Source organism: Sceloporus undulatus, chromosome 6 (assembly GCF_019175285.1).
Source record: "Sceloporus undulatus isolate JIND9_A2432 ecotype Alabama chromosome 6, SceUnd_v1.1, whole genome shotgun sequence".
NCBI lineage: Eukaryota > Metazoa > Chordata > Lepidosauria > Squamata > Phrynosomatidae > Sceloporus > Sceloporus undulatus.
In genome coordinates this window covers 108,351,471-108,368,100 of record NC_056527.1, presented here as the reverse complement: position 1 = coordinate 108,368,100, position 16,630 = coordinate 108,351,471, and the positions used below count along the sequence as shown (strand labels likewise).

The 16,630-nt window shown below is 41.8% G+C and overlaps 1 protein-coding gene across 6 annotated transcripts; it reads right to left on the bottom strand.

The window, feature by feature from the left end:
* LOC121932756 (dual specificity protein phosphatase 14-like) lies at positions 1–15,956 on the bottom strand. 6 transcript variants are annotated; one of them, XM_042471712.1, is made up of 3 exons: positions 15,941–15,956; positions 10,148–10,279; positions 1–3,351 (listed from the first exon to the last, which is right to left on the bottom strand). In XM_042471712.1, the coding sequence occupies exons 2-3, from the start codon at positions 10,176–10,178 to the stop codon at positions 2,705–2,707; spliced, it is 678 nt and encodes a 225-aa protein (XP_042327646.1). In that variant the 5' UTR covers positions 10,179–10,279; positions 15,941–15,956; the 3' UTR covers positions 1–2,704. The 6 variants fall into 6 exon arrangements, with proteins under 6 accessions (XP_042327646.1, XP_042327643.1, XP_042327644.1 ...); XM_042471709.1 differs by lacking the exon at positions 15,941–15,956 and adding an exon at positions 13,786–13,859; XM_042471710.1 differs by lacking the exon at positions 15,941–15,956 and adding an exon at positions 13,297–13,313.
* Positions 15,957–16,630: the final 674 nt, after the last annotated feature.

The window sequence follows — 16,630 nt, the reverse complement described above, 5'->3', positions numbered from 1 at the left end:
TATTTTTATTAATATATTTTGTGATTGAACTGAAGCCATATGAAATCCTAACTTTTAATTAATATAGAGACTTTCCCCCCTTTTAATCCTCTAGTATGTATAAAGTTTACAGAACTGGAGCAGCTTTAAATATTTATATATACACATATATACCATTTGAAAGGAAGACCAGCTTATGCTCCGAGCCCTATAATAAGTTCCTTAGTGATAGCTGCAGTTCTACTTGTGGGCCTAACCCATAGAAATGTTTGCGTGACCCTTGAGTTAGCATGGGTTACATTCGGTCTGAAAAGGTCTCCCTCCCACTCTTTCTCTTATTGGTTAGACACCCACTATGATGCTGGCAGTTTGAGGAGATTTGGAGGCCCTTTTCAACCTTGATAGTTTTGTGCCTAATTTTGAAGAATGAGACTTCTGGCATTATGATTCTTGACATCACTTCAGCTCTTTCCTCAGTGTAATCCTACTGCTTAAACAGCTGGAAAATAGGCAATGCAAAAATTAGTCCTGAGAATGCATAAAGTAAAGGTGTGACTGAAAGCTTTGTTTTGGATGGAAGAAGGCCCATATAATAACCTTTCACTCAAGAACATCCTAATCTTGCTTTTGAATTGAGTATTTTTTCAGTCTAAAGCAGGAGCTGGGAATTGTGTTCATCCTCTAGGATGTTGTTGGACTGAGTCCAAGCATTCACCACCATTGGTGGCTATTACTGGTGGGAATTGCAAACCAACAACATCTGGAGAGCTATGTGATTTCCACACTTGTCCTAAGGTGTAAGTGTAAAGTTTTGTTCAAAATTTCAATATATTTTTGCAGGTGCTATTGGTTTCTATCTTCATTAAGTGAACTTTTAGCAGCTGATAAATTTCACACAAGAAACTACTGAAATAATAATCTGCCTAATAAGTAAACCTAAAAGGTCCCTAAATGTTCCAAAAAAAGTGCCCCCTGCACCCCAACAAATAGTACTTCTATATTTTCAAAACACTTTTCATTGTCACCAAATTACAAGTCACAAGCTGAAAGTGTAGATGGAGGAGATGGGTTATTGCCTAATAACTGAATAAAAGCTCCAAACTGCTACATAAGTGTCTGTACCAGATGACATCCCTCCCTCAACACACACATTGAATTTAATCTTTCAGAGTGGAAATCATGTGGCCTTCCAGATGTTGTTGGACTGTGGTCCTCACATAACCAGCACAACTAATGCTAAGGAATGCTGGGAGCTGCAATCCATCATCTTGAAGGCCACATGAGTGCCACCCCTGAAATGCTCCACTTGTTTATTCATGGTATGATGAAAAGAAACAGCTTTCTATCTTCAAATACCTCAATCATTCCTGAAAGTGCTTGGTCTGTAGAGATAATATTGTGCGGCAAGGGCCCTAGAGCCTCTCTTCAAGGTTTCTTCTTTTCTTCAAGAAACTAAAAGCGACTTTTTGAGTAGAGGTTTTCTGTGAGAATGAGGAGATCGACAATCCCATCTTCAAATGTGCACATAAGTCACAGTTCTCAGAAAAACCATAAAACATTCTTCTGCCAATAAACAATCCTTTCCCAAAACCCAGACTGGTTTACCAACCACTTTAAACTGTGATCTCTTAAGCTTCTAGAACTTTCTAGCTAGGCCTGCTTTATATGCAGAGAGGTCTAGTAGGAAATTGCTCTGAAAGGTACACATAGGCCGAAACCGCCAAAAGTGGGGATGAAACACATTCCTTGATCTGGAATGAAAATGCTATTGTGAAATTGTTACCCACTCCTTGTATAGTCACCAAAAATGGTAATAATAATGAGAGTGCTAAAAATTACCATGTACAAGATGGCTCCTTTTTGGAAACAAAGGGTCTGGTGAGTGCAGATGGTTAAGTCCTTTCAAGGTGGATTACTTCACAGCAGAAACTTATAACAAGGGGTCTCTTAATTTACTAAATTTCTTGGTAAGTGGGGACTTAAAATGCTGGAGCAGTTGTACCTCCAAAGCAAACTTTCATCCTCAATTGAGCTCTTTCTCTCCCCACAATTTCCCCACACTTCATAAGGTAATGGGGAAAACTTCAGGGCTTTAAGGTCCCCAGCTACTCACTCCACTTTGAAATACTGAATAGATTTTCTTGTGACTGATCTGAAAATTTGTACCACCTCTGGATATACAGTACCTTACTCTTCCAACCATGGTAATCTTAGAAATTTTCAACTGGAAACTATCTTTCTCTTGTACTATAAAATTTTGCTTCTAACCATAGCACAATTACCTTTTAGTTGCTGTTGTTCCTTCTGTAACCCCAAAGCTTTAAATTCCTAACTACATTAATTCCTAACTACAGATGCTTTTTTTCCTTTCTCCTTGCAAAGAAAGCATCAATTTAGTAAGACCTTGGAGCTCCTGTTTTCATTAGAAATACTCCTTGTACTTTGTTTTGAACCATCTTCTCAGAATATAAGCGAGATATAAATTCTTAGCAACATCTGACATGGCAGAACCAAACATCAAAGACATTGAACAGCTCAAGTGACTCATATCTTTTCCATAATCTACTTATATTGCAAGGTCTTACAAAAAGACTATCATAACAGAATTTCTCATCAAGGTCCACCCTGTCACAAGGTCTTATTAGTGGTCCTAACAGGGTGGAATATTCTGACCCTAAATCCAAGAAGCCCACCACCCAACCATCTTCCCAAAGTTGCCCAGTGTCTATCTTAAGTTCCACAAGGGGACCAGGCCACGGGTTTCCTTTTCATATACATCTGGGATCAACCCAATTGGTGAGGGCACCATCTTGACAGTGTTCTTGCCAAACAGCTTGCGTTCATATTCAATGAGCTGTCTCCAAAAGCCTACGTTGGGCCTTACAACGGGTCGTCTGCTCTTCACCCACTCATGGGCATCCAAGAGACTCAGCCGGTGATACTTCATTAAGTAGGCTATACAAAGAGAGGCAGACCTACTGACACCTGCTACACAATGGACAAGGGTTCTTCCATTCTTCTTCCCTGTCTGATGTATCCTGTCAGCCACAGAGTCAAAGTACAAGGAGAGTGGAGCATGTGGAAGATCAGGAACAGGTACCTTGATGTAGTCAATATCTGGCCAGTTGGCATTGGGGATTTCCATGGTGGCATTCACTACGCACGTTACAGCCCTGGAGTAGACCAAATGCCTATTGGAAGCAGCATTGCCAGAGCAGAGATAGAGGCATGGGGAGATTTGAGCAATGCCTCCTAAAACGGACAAACTATTCCCAGCAGTAGGTGATGGTTTTGCCACAGAAGGGGGTGGAGAACGGCGGAAGAACCCATGGTTCCGGAAATTCATGGTGGATGGTTCAGCATACATAACAGCTATGGGGAGAAGAAAAGAGGCAAAAGTCTTAAGAGGTGCACTTTAAGCAGAGTTAATGGGGCACAATACCATTTTCTAAGTCTCTGATTTAAGCAGTTAGTTCTTACAGTTTGCATGCTCCAGAGAGCAAAAGCCTCCATGCCCAAATTCTGTTCCCTCTTCAAGATATCCCTGTACTAAACAAACAGGAAACTAAGTTAACTGTGGATACTGGATTTAGGGAGACGGGGTAAAGTAGGAGTCAGGCAATACTTTCAAGAGTAGAAAGAACATATCCAATTAATGGAAATAATTATGAAACAGGAGAACAAGACAGATGGATGCTCAGACAGAGCAAAGTAAAGTGATAAGTAAGAAAATTTAGGCATAAGACAGCAACACATAAATCAGCAAGTTCAACCTCTATGCAAAGTCAAATGTCTCCCAATACCCTACCTCAGTCATTTCCTTGTAAACCTAGCAGCTGCTCTCATCCGGCAAAGGAGACCTCTGCTTCTGAGGGTTAGATGCAGGGAGGGAAGGAACTAGAAAGTGTGATGCTGCAGGAATGCTGCGCAGGAGGGGGATGATGTAGAATAGACGATGGGAAAATGGAGGAATACAGGCGGGAGTGGACAGCCTCTTAAAGGGCCAGTGGCCTCTGTGTTTGCAACTGGACACTCCCTACCCTGCCTTACCACTGCATGCTTCCAACACTCTTTACCATCCCACCTTCTTCACCATCACAGCCATGAGCTCAAAATGGGTTGGGGAGGAGGAAGTTCTGATGCACATTTGTGTGACGCATACTTTGTGATTACTGATGCATAGGGAAAGAGACAGTTTTTATACTGGAGTTTCTCCAGATCCTCTCTTTGAATTCATAATTTCCTACAGTTTTACTGTCCCATCTGCAGCACTGATTCTCTCATTTAGCTATGCAATCCTACCATCATACCTTCACAAGAAGGTATGCACCATCATCATAATTATTGATCGGTATATTATGTTCCTGCCTCGAAGTGCCAGGCCAGTGTGATGTGCTGGTGCTCAGCTGGATATATTACATCTTGGAGAAACAACATTGGCCCTTCCTAGGGCATTTGAGAGCAGGCTGCTACTTAGTTTTATTACCTTTAAAATGCAGGGAAGTCAGTTCAGATATGCCATACTGTGCAGTGATATCACCCCAATTTACCTTAAACATCCCCACACAACAATTGACAGGGGTTACAATTCAATCTCATTTCCTTAGTCATGTGGCAATACAATCATTATTGTGGTGTGTTGTACAACTACAGGCAATCATCCTAGCTAAATGGAAGCTGGGCCCATAGGTCCAAAGAGAGCACATACCATTTAATACAGATTGGTACCCCTTAAAATGCTTTTTTTTTTAATTGCTCTTTTACATCATAGTCAGATAAATGGCTGGATTTTGGGGGGGAAGTTTCTCCCTTTATCACTCCATGCTTCTTACATTTAGTAGATCTAGCATATGTTAACCTTGGGAAGTAAAAAAGTGCTGTGAATTTATACTCTAAATAAGAAAAGATGATCTGGTAAATATGTCCTTTAACTTCCAAGATGTTCCCACTTAATTCAGGTTGTATGTTCCAGTCTGGATGACCTTACTGTATAAGAATCGTAATTACACCTCCATCGGCCTTCTGTGAGGTCCATTCCTCTCAGTATCTTCTCACTTCCAAAATGTTTTCACCATACATAGGCAAAGTGCTGAATCATGCTCCCATTTTAAGCTTCAAAATACAAGTGCATTCTGATATCTCTTTCTGGGTTCTCAGAAATGAACATATATAAATGACCTGTACTTCAAAATATGAATAATTTCTTGTACCTGTATTTACTATACATACTCACGTATTAAATCTAAAAATTTTAGTCACAAATTGACCCAAAAAAACCTTATCCATGGGTCAATATAAGTACTGTACTTTAACTCATATTTAAAAAAAAAAAAGGAACCATCTCCAGGTAAAAGGCAGAAATATAATCTATTTAGGAAGTACTGGCCTTCCCTCAGCTCTCTCACCTCCTCAGCTTTTAGGGTGAGCACAAACTATTATCCCTGCTGGAATTTTGTAAGTTCTTTGGCACTGTTTTCCTTTCCTTCATCCTTTAGATCCTTTGCTACATGCCCCTAGGTTTTACCCTCGACTTATCCATGAGTCATATCAAAATCCATACTTTTGCCCCCAAAACCCGCCCTCGACTTTTACATGAGGTCTCGACTTATAGCCGAGTATACACTAACTCTTTCAGTTAGCTTAGACATGCCAAAGGTCTAACCCCCAGTCAAGTTCACACCATTCAGCCCCAGGCTCCAGAATGTAACTTGAGAATACAATGGTCCGCATCCACTCCATTTTAATCCCACTGCTCTCAAATGCAGCAATTGTCACCAACCACCCTGTCTCTATCCTGCCCTGGAAAAATGTGCAATTCCAAATTCTCTCTGCCTCAAACCTCTTCCGCTCAAGACCAAACCTCTCTGTGCTGCACCTCTAGTAGAAAACCTACATCAACATCATTCTTCTCTGCTCACATTTTGTTATGTGCCTGTAGTCATGACTCTGATCAGGGTGGGGCAGTTATTTCTGGCCGCACACTGACTCTGAACCAAAGCGGTGTTCCTGCACTTGTCTGCCTCATTTCTCAGCATGCCAAAATATCTGTCAGCAGTAAGCAGCACTCCCCACAAAAACACACTTTCTGTTAACACATCAGATGTCCTGAGACTTAAAACAAGCCTTTTACCAGCCCCTTCCAATCCTCATGCTTCCAAGACTGGGACAAGGTATTGCTACATATGAAACAGGAGTGGAAAAATGTAATAGTAACAGACTTAATTAAGTAACTAAAAAATTGCCTATCTGCTTACTAATTAAAGACTAGAAATTACCTTAAGGCATAGTATATTAATAGACAAAGGCACAGAAGAACAGCATATAGCCAAGAAGCGACAGCATAAAAAAGTAAAAAAGGAACTGAGATAACACTCAAAAGACTGCAGATGAGAAAGTTAAGGAACAATGCAGCGTTGGATGTCAGGACCCAAACTGATCTTAAGTGTGATTGTTTTTGTGGATGTAATGGATGTCTAAGGTTTTGAATGAAAATAATGTACTGTAATGTTAATGTTGTGTGTGATTGGGAATGGTTATTAGGATGTGTTATGTATATGATTCTATTTTTTTTTCTTTTACATTTAAAAACCTTAATAACTTTAAAAAATAAATTTATTATTAAACTGAACCTTAATAAATTTAAAAACCTTAATAAATACCATTTTTAAACAATCTTCATGTCTCCAAGAGTCCCTCCCTTTGGCCAAACCTACTTGTTTTATCAGCTTTAAAAATCCCCTAAACCATTGCCTCAAACGCCAACCCTAATTCTCCCCACAGCCGCCCCATTGAAACCTTTACCCCTCCACTGCCCTCACCAGACATTCACCCATAATGATCATGATAGTATGATTTTTAAAGAAATTACCAGTCGGGGTTGTCTTTCAGTGAAGGCTCTGAGGATGGGTCTCAAAAAGTCTTTCCTGCAAAGGAACCCCCTTGGGCCCACCTAAAAACGCCTTTTTTGAGAAGCAGGCCAAGAGAGAGAGAGAGAAGGGGGTTTGAATGTCTCTCCTTCCCAATTCGAGATCTGTTTGTCTTCTTCCACTTTCTCTGCTTCCAAGCAGCTCTCTCCTTCTTATCTTGGTATATATAAAATATAATATCAAATGCAATAGGACTATATGTCTCCTTCTCTCCTGGTGGCCGGGCTTCTCTCAACCTCTCTCGGTCTCCTGGCTGGGAATCGGGAGTTTCCTTCCCCAGCTCCCCCCAGCATCGCCTATATACCAGGCCTGGCAGCCCCCTCCCCGGCTGGACCACTCCAACGTTGGAGGTAACAAAGGGTTGCCATGGCGACGGGATGCGGAGGAGGAGGAGGATGCTGTCGTCAGCGCTGCTGACACAAGGCAAGAGGAGGAAGAGAAGGCGGGGGCAGGAGCAAAGCAGGAGGAGGAGGAGGGACTGGGGGGAAAAAGACCCATGGATTTCCCCCTCCCTCCCTCCTCCGCTTCCGGCACAGATTCTCTTCCTTCCCCTGGTTGCAAATGGGAACCTGATTCAACCCAGGCGCTGCCCTAGAGACATCAGGGCTATCAGATTCATTCACACACACATAATTCCATCAGCAATGATCCCCAAATTCATTCAAATATACTGTATGTATACTTGGGCATAGTCCAACGCTCAAACCACTACATCAAATATATAAATCTCAAATATATATAGTATATGAGGGCCACTTGGTATGTGTGTGTGTGTCTGTTTTTAATATATATATATATATATATATGGTATTTATACACAGTATGTCCAAGACTCAAACCACTACACCAATATAGTATTGAGGGCCACCTGGTGTGTGTTATCTTAAATATATATTATATATATATATTCACACACCTGTATATATAGTCCAAGACCAAACCACAATACCAATTATATATATAACAAGTACATACAGTATAGTTATGGGACCACCTTGGTGGCATGTGTGTGTTGTTTTATTATATATATATATATATTATATATATATATATGGTATATTATACAACAGTATGTCCAAGACTCAAACCACTACACCAATATAGTATATGAGGGCCACCTTGGGTGTGTTATATATATATATTATATATTCACACACCTGGTATATATAGTCCAAGACTCAAACCACAATACCTATATATATATATATATATATATAAAACAAGTACATACAGTATAGTATATGAGGCACCTTGGTGTGCATGTGTGTGTTTTATCACACACACACACACGCAGTCCAACAGTCAAACCACTACACCAATATATACATTGCAAGTATATATAGTATATTTGAATATATATGAGGGCCACCTTGGTGTGTGTGCGTGCGTGTGTTTTATATAGTCCAATACTCAATACACCAGTATATATATTGCAAGTATATATAGTATAGTTGAATATATATGAATTACCAGTTAATATATGAATTTGAATATTAATGAATTACCAGTGATTTATATGAACATATGAATATATATTTGAATAATGTATACTTCCAGGGTTGGGTCGGACGTGCTTGTAGGATTATTATTATTATTATTATTATTATTATTATTTCCTAATTGATTTCTATGTAACAAATGATGCAGCTCTTTAGGTATTCCAATGGGAGGGATGCTTTGGCTGCTTAGCCTCGGGCAGCAAAATTGCTTGGGCGGCCCCCGTTGCTCTGGGGCAGGCACCGAAGATGGGAAAGGAAGAGGCTCCTCTTCTGATGGCTATTTTAGGGACAGTCTCTCCCCTCTTCTTCCCTCCCCAGCAGATCTGCGTCACAGCCTCAGGTCCTCCTCACTCACCCCACTCTCAGGCTCCTGGAGGGAGGGAGGGAGGTGGGAAGGGGACACGCGTGGCTCAGTCACGCCACAAATGCACCAAGATCCCCCCACACTTTGCCCCTGGAACAGAGAAGATAGTAGTCAATGGAGCACAAAAAAGGAGGAAGAGGAGGATGAAGCAGAATGTAGAACTGTCACGATTTAGGATGCAGCCACAGAATTATTATTAAATGCAAAAAAATGCATTGAATGCCTTTCTTTTGTTTAATGCATTTCCTTTCTGTAATGCCTTCAATGCACTTCCTTTATTTAATGCTTTTCATGCACTTTCTTTATGAACTGCATTTAATGCATTTCTTTTATTTAATGCTTTTCATGCACTTCCTTTATGGACCACATTGAATGCATTTCCTTTATTCAGTGCACTTAGTGCATTTCTTTTCTCTCATTTCTTTAATGTGTGTGATGCATTTCTTTTCTCTAATGGAACTTCCACTGTTAAGTGTATTTCCTTTACTAAATGCATTTAGTGCATTTCCTTTGCTGAATCCATTTAGTGTATTTCCTTTATTAAATGCATTCATTTCATTAATTGCATTTCCTTTATTAAATGCATTTATGCGCTTCCTTTATTAATAGCATTTCATGCATTTCTTCAATGCATTTGATGCATTTCTTTTATCTAATGCATTTCTTTTACTAAATGCATTTAGTGCATTACTTTTATTAAATGCATTTATTCCACTCCATTATTAAATGCATTTCCTTTATTACATCCATTTAATACATTTCCTTTGTTAAATGCATTAATACACTTCATTTATAAAATGCATTTCCTTTACTAAATCCATTTAGTGCATTTCCTTATTCAATGCATTCCATACACTTCCTTTATTTAATGCATTTAACACACTTCTTTAATTTTGTGCGTTTAGTGCATTTCTTTTCTTTTAATGCATTTCTTTTATCTAATGCATTTCCTCTAATAAATGCATTTAGTGCATTTCCTTTATTAGATGCATTTGGTGCATTTCCATTATTGAATGCATTTATTGCACTCCCTTTGTTTATTTTACTAAATTTATGTATTTATTTAAATGTATTTATTTTAGTAAATGCCTTTCCTTTATTAAATTCGTTTAATGCATTTCCTTTGTTAAATACATTTAATGTACTTCTTTCATTAAATGCATTTAGTGCATTTCCTTTATTAAATGCATTTATTTATTAAATGCAAATAAAGAGTTCCCACACTGTACATTGTCATCTCATGTCCCTAATGTTTCCTTTGCCCTGACCACATTAATTTCTTTTTCCTTCACAGAAAGCGGCTTTTTTAAAGTCAAGGCAGCTCAATGGAACCTCCCTGCAGAGAGGCAGTCTACCTGATGCTAGGTTTGCTTGTGTACCTTGCTCCTGGGAGGCATCCGATCTGTCCATCCACTGCAGGAAACGGTCCAAAGGACTTTGCTCTGGTCCAGCTGGGCTCTTTTGTAGGTTCTTTTGGGTCTCGCCCCGCCTCTTCGAAGCACCTTTTGCAACTAAAGGAAACCACTTTCTCTCCAGATGGCAACTGACAGTATGCAAATTGCTGACCCCCACCCACCCAGGGAATGGCTGTATTTTTAGGCTTGTTCTTTCTCTCATTTCCGTCATTAGGCAGAAATTCCTTGCAAAGAAAGGCTAATCGTAGCTTATATGGCTTTGTGGTCAAGGCTGACTCAGTGTAGAGGCAATAGCCGTCATCAGATTTGCACATCCAGCTTTGGTGTGGACTCATGGGTGCGCAGTGCACATCTATCTGGGTTACTACGGTAAGCGTGACTCAGCTCGCCTCTACCTTATTTTCCACAGTCTTGGATTTCTCTGGTTTCTACATCACTGCTACCGTAATGGCTCAAATGATGAGCCATGCCTCTTAGCTAACCTATCATTTCAAAATTTCGCTTTGTCTGTTACTCTCTAGAAATCGGCAGGGTTGACCACTAAACTTTGTTCTGCCCCAAGGCTTTCCACTCCACCACATGCATCTGAGGAACTAGGCTCAAGCCTGCCAAAGCCCAACAAAGCCCATGCTACCAACATCTGAGGCTGAGAGAGTGTGACTTGTACCTTCCAGGTTGTTTCCAACTTACAGCATCCCCAAAGCATCCTATCATGGGGTTTTCTTGGCAAAATTTGTTCAGAGGAAGTTTGCCATTGCTATCCTCTGAGGCGGAGAGAGTATGACTTGCCCAATGTGAGTTTACATGGCAGAGCCGTGATTCGAACCCTAGTATCCAGAGTCACAGTCAAACCACTACACCACGCTGTCTACTCTGTGCGAATCCACACACTTGACCAAAAATCACTAAACCTGGGTCCATCAAGTAGTTTCTGACTTATAGTGACCCTAAGGCGAACATATCATGGGGTTTTCTTGGCAGAATTTATTTGGAGGAGGTTTTGCCATTGCCATCCTCTGAAGCTGAGAGAGTGTGACTTGCTCAAAGTCACTCAGTAATTCTTGAGACTGCCCCTGACAAGCCGGGATAGTTAGAGGATATGAAAACAGCGTATGCCAATGTAGCTATATTTAATGGGGGGAAATTAAATAGGTTCTCTGAATCAAAAAGACATGGAATATTGACATTTTAGTGTCTAAAAAATTACATCTCCAGAAAAGGTGTCCACTGGGCTTTGGTTCCAAGACCCCTCATGGATACCAAAATCCATGGATGCTCAAGTCCCATTAATGGCATAATAAAATGATATCCCTTATATAAAATGGTGAACAGCAAAGATTGCTTTTGGGGGGTTTAAAAAAATATTTAACCATCCAACTGTTGGTTAGCAGGGATAGTTCTGGTTAATCCTCTGGTGTCCCACTTTTAAGCTGCTTTTAAAATGTCTCAGTTTTTTTTTTCCTGATCCCACTTTTCTCCTTTTCCCTCAACTTACTTCAATTGATGCAAACTGAGTTCAAAGTGCAAAAATAGTGGGCATTCCAGGCTGCCTGAGCCTGACCCGCTACCATTCCCTTACTTGGATTTAGACAGTCAGCACAATTATACCTTTCTGATCTCCTGGAGTGAAAACATTTTAGTTGTCATAGTAACACAAATTTTTCCTTTTCCAGATTAGTTAACCTGCTGCCTGCTCTTTTGAAACAGGCTTGTCAATCTTTTGACCAACAGGACAGAAGGGCTTTTAACAGCTGTCTTAGCATCACAGTAGCAAGTGAAACATCTTATGGCAAGTTACAGACCGCCGAAAAGCGGTGGCCTGCACCCCCCCTTTCTCCGGCAGATCGGGGCCTCAGTGGCCAGAGCGGCAGCCGCTGAGGCCCCAATCCGCCGCTTTCCAGGCTGCAGGGAAGCGGCAAAATGCCGCTTCCTCGCAGCCTGGAAAGGGGTGTCCTTGGGGCTTCAAGCCCCAAGGACACCCCGCGGCGGCGGGGAGGAGGAGAAAGGGGCCACTTGGCCCCTTTCTCCTCTGGGTTGCTGGGCACAGCCATCTGAAGCGGCCGGGGAAGGGTCGCACTATTCGCCCTGGCGCGGCGTGACAACGTCACATCCGCGCCGCCCCATATAGAGGCGGCTCGGTCGTGACATCGTAATGGCAGCGGCCGTGTGGAACGGCCGCTGCCATTTTGTGCGCGCTCTGCGCATGTTAGGGTTGGGGGCGTCTGGAAAGGACGCCCCTTTCTAACCCTAGCACGCGCAGAGTGCGCACTTTAAGGCCCATCTGTAATGGGCCTATATGAGGTAGGGGAGGAAACTTTAAATTTCTGCCTCGCTGATAGTTGACATCATAATACTGCAAGAAGATAGACAATAACACTGGATTTCTCCATCCTAAATTATAAATCCAGCCATTGCTGACATAGTCCTCCTGTTTCAAGCTCCTCCACATGTTCAATGCAGCTCATGCTTTGGAAATGATGGCGCCTTCTTTACTGAACTGGATGCACAGCATAATGCAGCATTACTATGATGTTTATCACACTATGCTCTTAAAGAGCTACTATTCCAGTGTGACTCCTCTAGCAGCCTCCTGTTGCATGCTGGGATTGGCAGTTTTAAGGAGTTGAACTTCTCTGCCTGAGAATTCTAAATACCCCTCCTTAAAACTGCCAATCCCAGAATGCAACAGGAGGCAGCTAGAGGAGTCACACTGGAATAGTACTGTACCTCTTTAAGAGCTCGTCTGATAAACACCTATGTGAGTCTGACTAAAGGCCACATTTGATATGTAAATACAGGCATACCTCAGTTAGGGTTGCCATAATTTGCTACCACCAAACTGGGAGAAAATGTAGGACAAAAATTAGGCCAAAATATAGGACAAATGTAGGACATTTTGGGAAAATGCAGGACACAATCAACTAGAAGCCAAAAACATTAATATTTTGTTTAAAAAACCATTAATATAAATGCTTATATTACAGAGATCTTATTGCACCTCTAAGACCAAATGCATTTGAGGAAGCAGACTTTAGGAAAGCTCATGCTGCCAACTTCTTTCTTTCAGTTAATAATAATAATAATAGAATTCAAAGACACAGATTTTGCCTTACCTTTGAGACGAAATGCATCTGAGGAAGCGCAGCGCAGCAGAAGGCAGCGGTGGAGGAGGAGCAGGGTTCGATCCCTTCCTTGGGCATTAAAAAACCCACTGGGCTAGTCACACTCTCTCAGCCTCAAGGGAAGGCAAAGGCAAACCCTCTCTCAACAAAACAAAAGAAAACCCTTGAGCAAATCGCACTCTCTCAGCCTCAGAGGAAGGCAAAGTCAACCCTCCACAAACACAAACCTAACACACACACACCAACCTTTTTCCATTGCCGCTCCAAAATTGCGGCAAACGGTGACGGAGGCCCCAAACCCCCCACCAACGGTGCTGAAACTGCGGCAAGCGATGGCAGAGGCCTAAGCCTTCCCCAACCTCCCTCCCCACCAGTGGAGAGAGAGCCAAAGGCCTAGGCCTCCTGCCACTGCGCCGAAACCATGGAAGCAATGGTGGAGGCCTAGGCCTTCCCCCAGCACAGCCCTCCCAACTGGCCTACCTGCTCCTGCTCCTCTGGGCCACTGCCCCTGGCCTTGTGGGCAGTTGAGAGGCTGCAGCGGGTGAGCTTTCAGCTCCTCCTGTGGCCCAGCCAAGAGCAGGAGGAGGAGCTGCAGGCCTGCGGCGGAGGCGGGTGGGAGCTTGTGGACCCGGGACCCGGGACCGCTTGCCAAAAACGGACCAGGACAATCCCAAGGCCCCAAAACCGGGATTGTCCTGGCTGAAACCAGGATATGGCAAGCCTAACCTCAGTTGACAAACACTGCATCTACACAGCATAAATAATGCAGTTTGACACTACTTTAACTGTCATGGCTCAATACTGTGAAATTATGCGATTTTTAGTTTTGTGAGATATTGAGCCTACACTAATTTTTTTTTCTTTTCTATCAGAGATCTTGAGGGCCACAACAAACCATAAAATCCCAGTGTTCCATAGGATGCAGCTGTGACAGTTAAAAAGCAGTGTCAAACTGCATTAATTTTGCAAGGTTGCAGCAGCTGAAACCATTAACAGGGAAGCTCCTTTTTACAAACTATTGTTGTAGCTACCCAGGCCCTACTTTGCTCCTCATCCTTTATTTAGCAGGATTTTTAAATCAGCATTGGCATTGGGAGAGTGGTGAAGGAGGGATGGATGGAGAAATGCTGACTTCTGGTGCTGTACTGCAGAAACATGTCTGCAGTAAACAATGCAACAAAGCTTGAGCTGGGAAAGAATGGGATTCTACTCTAGCCAATATTAGTGTGACTGTGTATGCTTATCTACACTGGAATCTCCTATGAGTGTGCTAAGGTCACCCAATGAGTTTCCCTGGCTGAGTCAGGATTTGAACCCTGGTCTTCAAAGCTATTCTAAATATTCATCCCTAAACTGCAAATCCCAGGATTCCATAGGAAGTTTCAATGGCAGTTAAAGTGGAATCTTAGCACTATAATTATGTGGTGAAAATGAGCGTCAAGATGAATAAATGCAATGAAGGTGGCTGTTTGCAAATTGTTATTGTTGTGTGCCTCCAAGTCATTTTTGACTTATGCTTGACAAGCTTTCTTCAAAGGTGGTTTGCCATTGCCATCATCTGAGAGTATGACTTGCCCAGTGGGTTTTTATGCTCGAGCAGGAAATCGAACTCTGATCTCCAGAATAGTAGTTCAATGCTCAAACCACACCACATTGGCTCTCTTACAAAACCCTGAGCAATACTTATTGACCTCAAATTAGTACCAAATTCGCACTCAACAGATTGTAGTAACTGAAGGGGTGCACCCAATCTGGATTGTCAATGTTTATAATGGAATGTGTAGTTGTGCCTTTAACACCATTTTTTCTTGCACAATCATTCACAGGTGATTATGTTAATCTCCAGATCTTAAAACTAATGTCTGCATCTGAGACTTGTGTTAAATGTAGTAGAGGCGGCCTTTGTTTCTGGCTACTTGGAAACCCATTAGCTAATGTAATTTTTTGCTGCTGTGAAGAGGAGAGGCCCAAGACTTACTTTGTTTATGAAAAGGGCCTAATTTGACAAAACCAAAGGGAAAAAACACTGTGCTGGGGGGTCTTTTGTTTGGTAAAAGTGGATGCTATCAATGAATCCCTTTGTGGGAGAAAGGCAGGAAATAAATCCTTGAAATAACAAATAAAATATACTATTGTGGCATCTTTGGACTACCCATTCAAAGTAGAATTCTAACTATAGGGTATATCCACACAGCAGTTTCATTAGTTTGATAACATTAATTGCCATGGTGTCATCCTTAGAAATCATATTTTTGTTTGAGGAGATACTGTATCCTTCCATGATGTATATTAACTAGCACTCTCTGGGAGAGCTTTCTAACTACCTCATAGCAATAGCAAGTACATTTCTGTACTGCTTATCAGTGCACTTAAGGCACTCCCTAAGCAGTTTACAATTTGTAAGCCAATTGCCCCCAACAAGCTGGGTACTTATTTCAGTGACCTATGGAAGGATGCAAGGCTGAGTGGACCTTGGAGCCCCTGGGATCGAACTCATAACCGTATGGCTTCAGTACCAGCATTTAACCACTGCGCCACCATTCCAAGATCTTGCATTCCAAGATTTCATAGGATGAAACCATCACAGTTGAAGTGGTACTGAAGTGCTGTAATTGTGTAGTATGAACACACTTACCTCATTCCACACAGCAGTGAATACCACACTGTGCTGGTGAACACCTTATAATCACAGCCACAGCACTCTGGGTTTTGTCGTTCAAAAAAGCAACTATTCCAAATTCCAAGTATTCATGTCTGTGCAGATGACCACTCTCCCTTCTCCCAGTTCCTTAAACACAGAGACATACACACATGCATACACACACACACACACAAAATGACATTGCTGGGTTAGATAGCCAAACTACATCCTACTCCCAACACACATGCCTGCATACACACACACAAACTTCTCTTCCTTTTGCAGCATTATAGAGGTACAGATGCCACAGCTTTTACAAATGGTGCGTTTTATTTATTGCTCCAAAATAAAAGCAAATGGGGGGGAGAAATACCCATGGGCTGAAAAATAGGGTTGTGATGGGGTAATGATGCATTCCCTAGAAACTGCATTTCTTTGGGAGATGCCACATAAATTTTCCCCCTCCCAACATGAATGGAACCAGCAGGGGTAACAGGTTGTTTACAGATGGGAAAAACAGGGGTGGGTGAGCAATTAATCCCCCCCCCCCCTTTTCCAGAATGGTGGAGAATGGCCTGCAACAAGGGAAGGTTTGATCTGACAAATCGGTTTAAGAACAAGAAAGCTCAGGAATGGACAGCTGGGGAGGCCTTTTTTTCTTATCCAACCCCATATTGGAGGTAG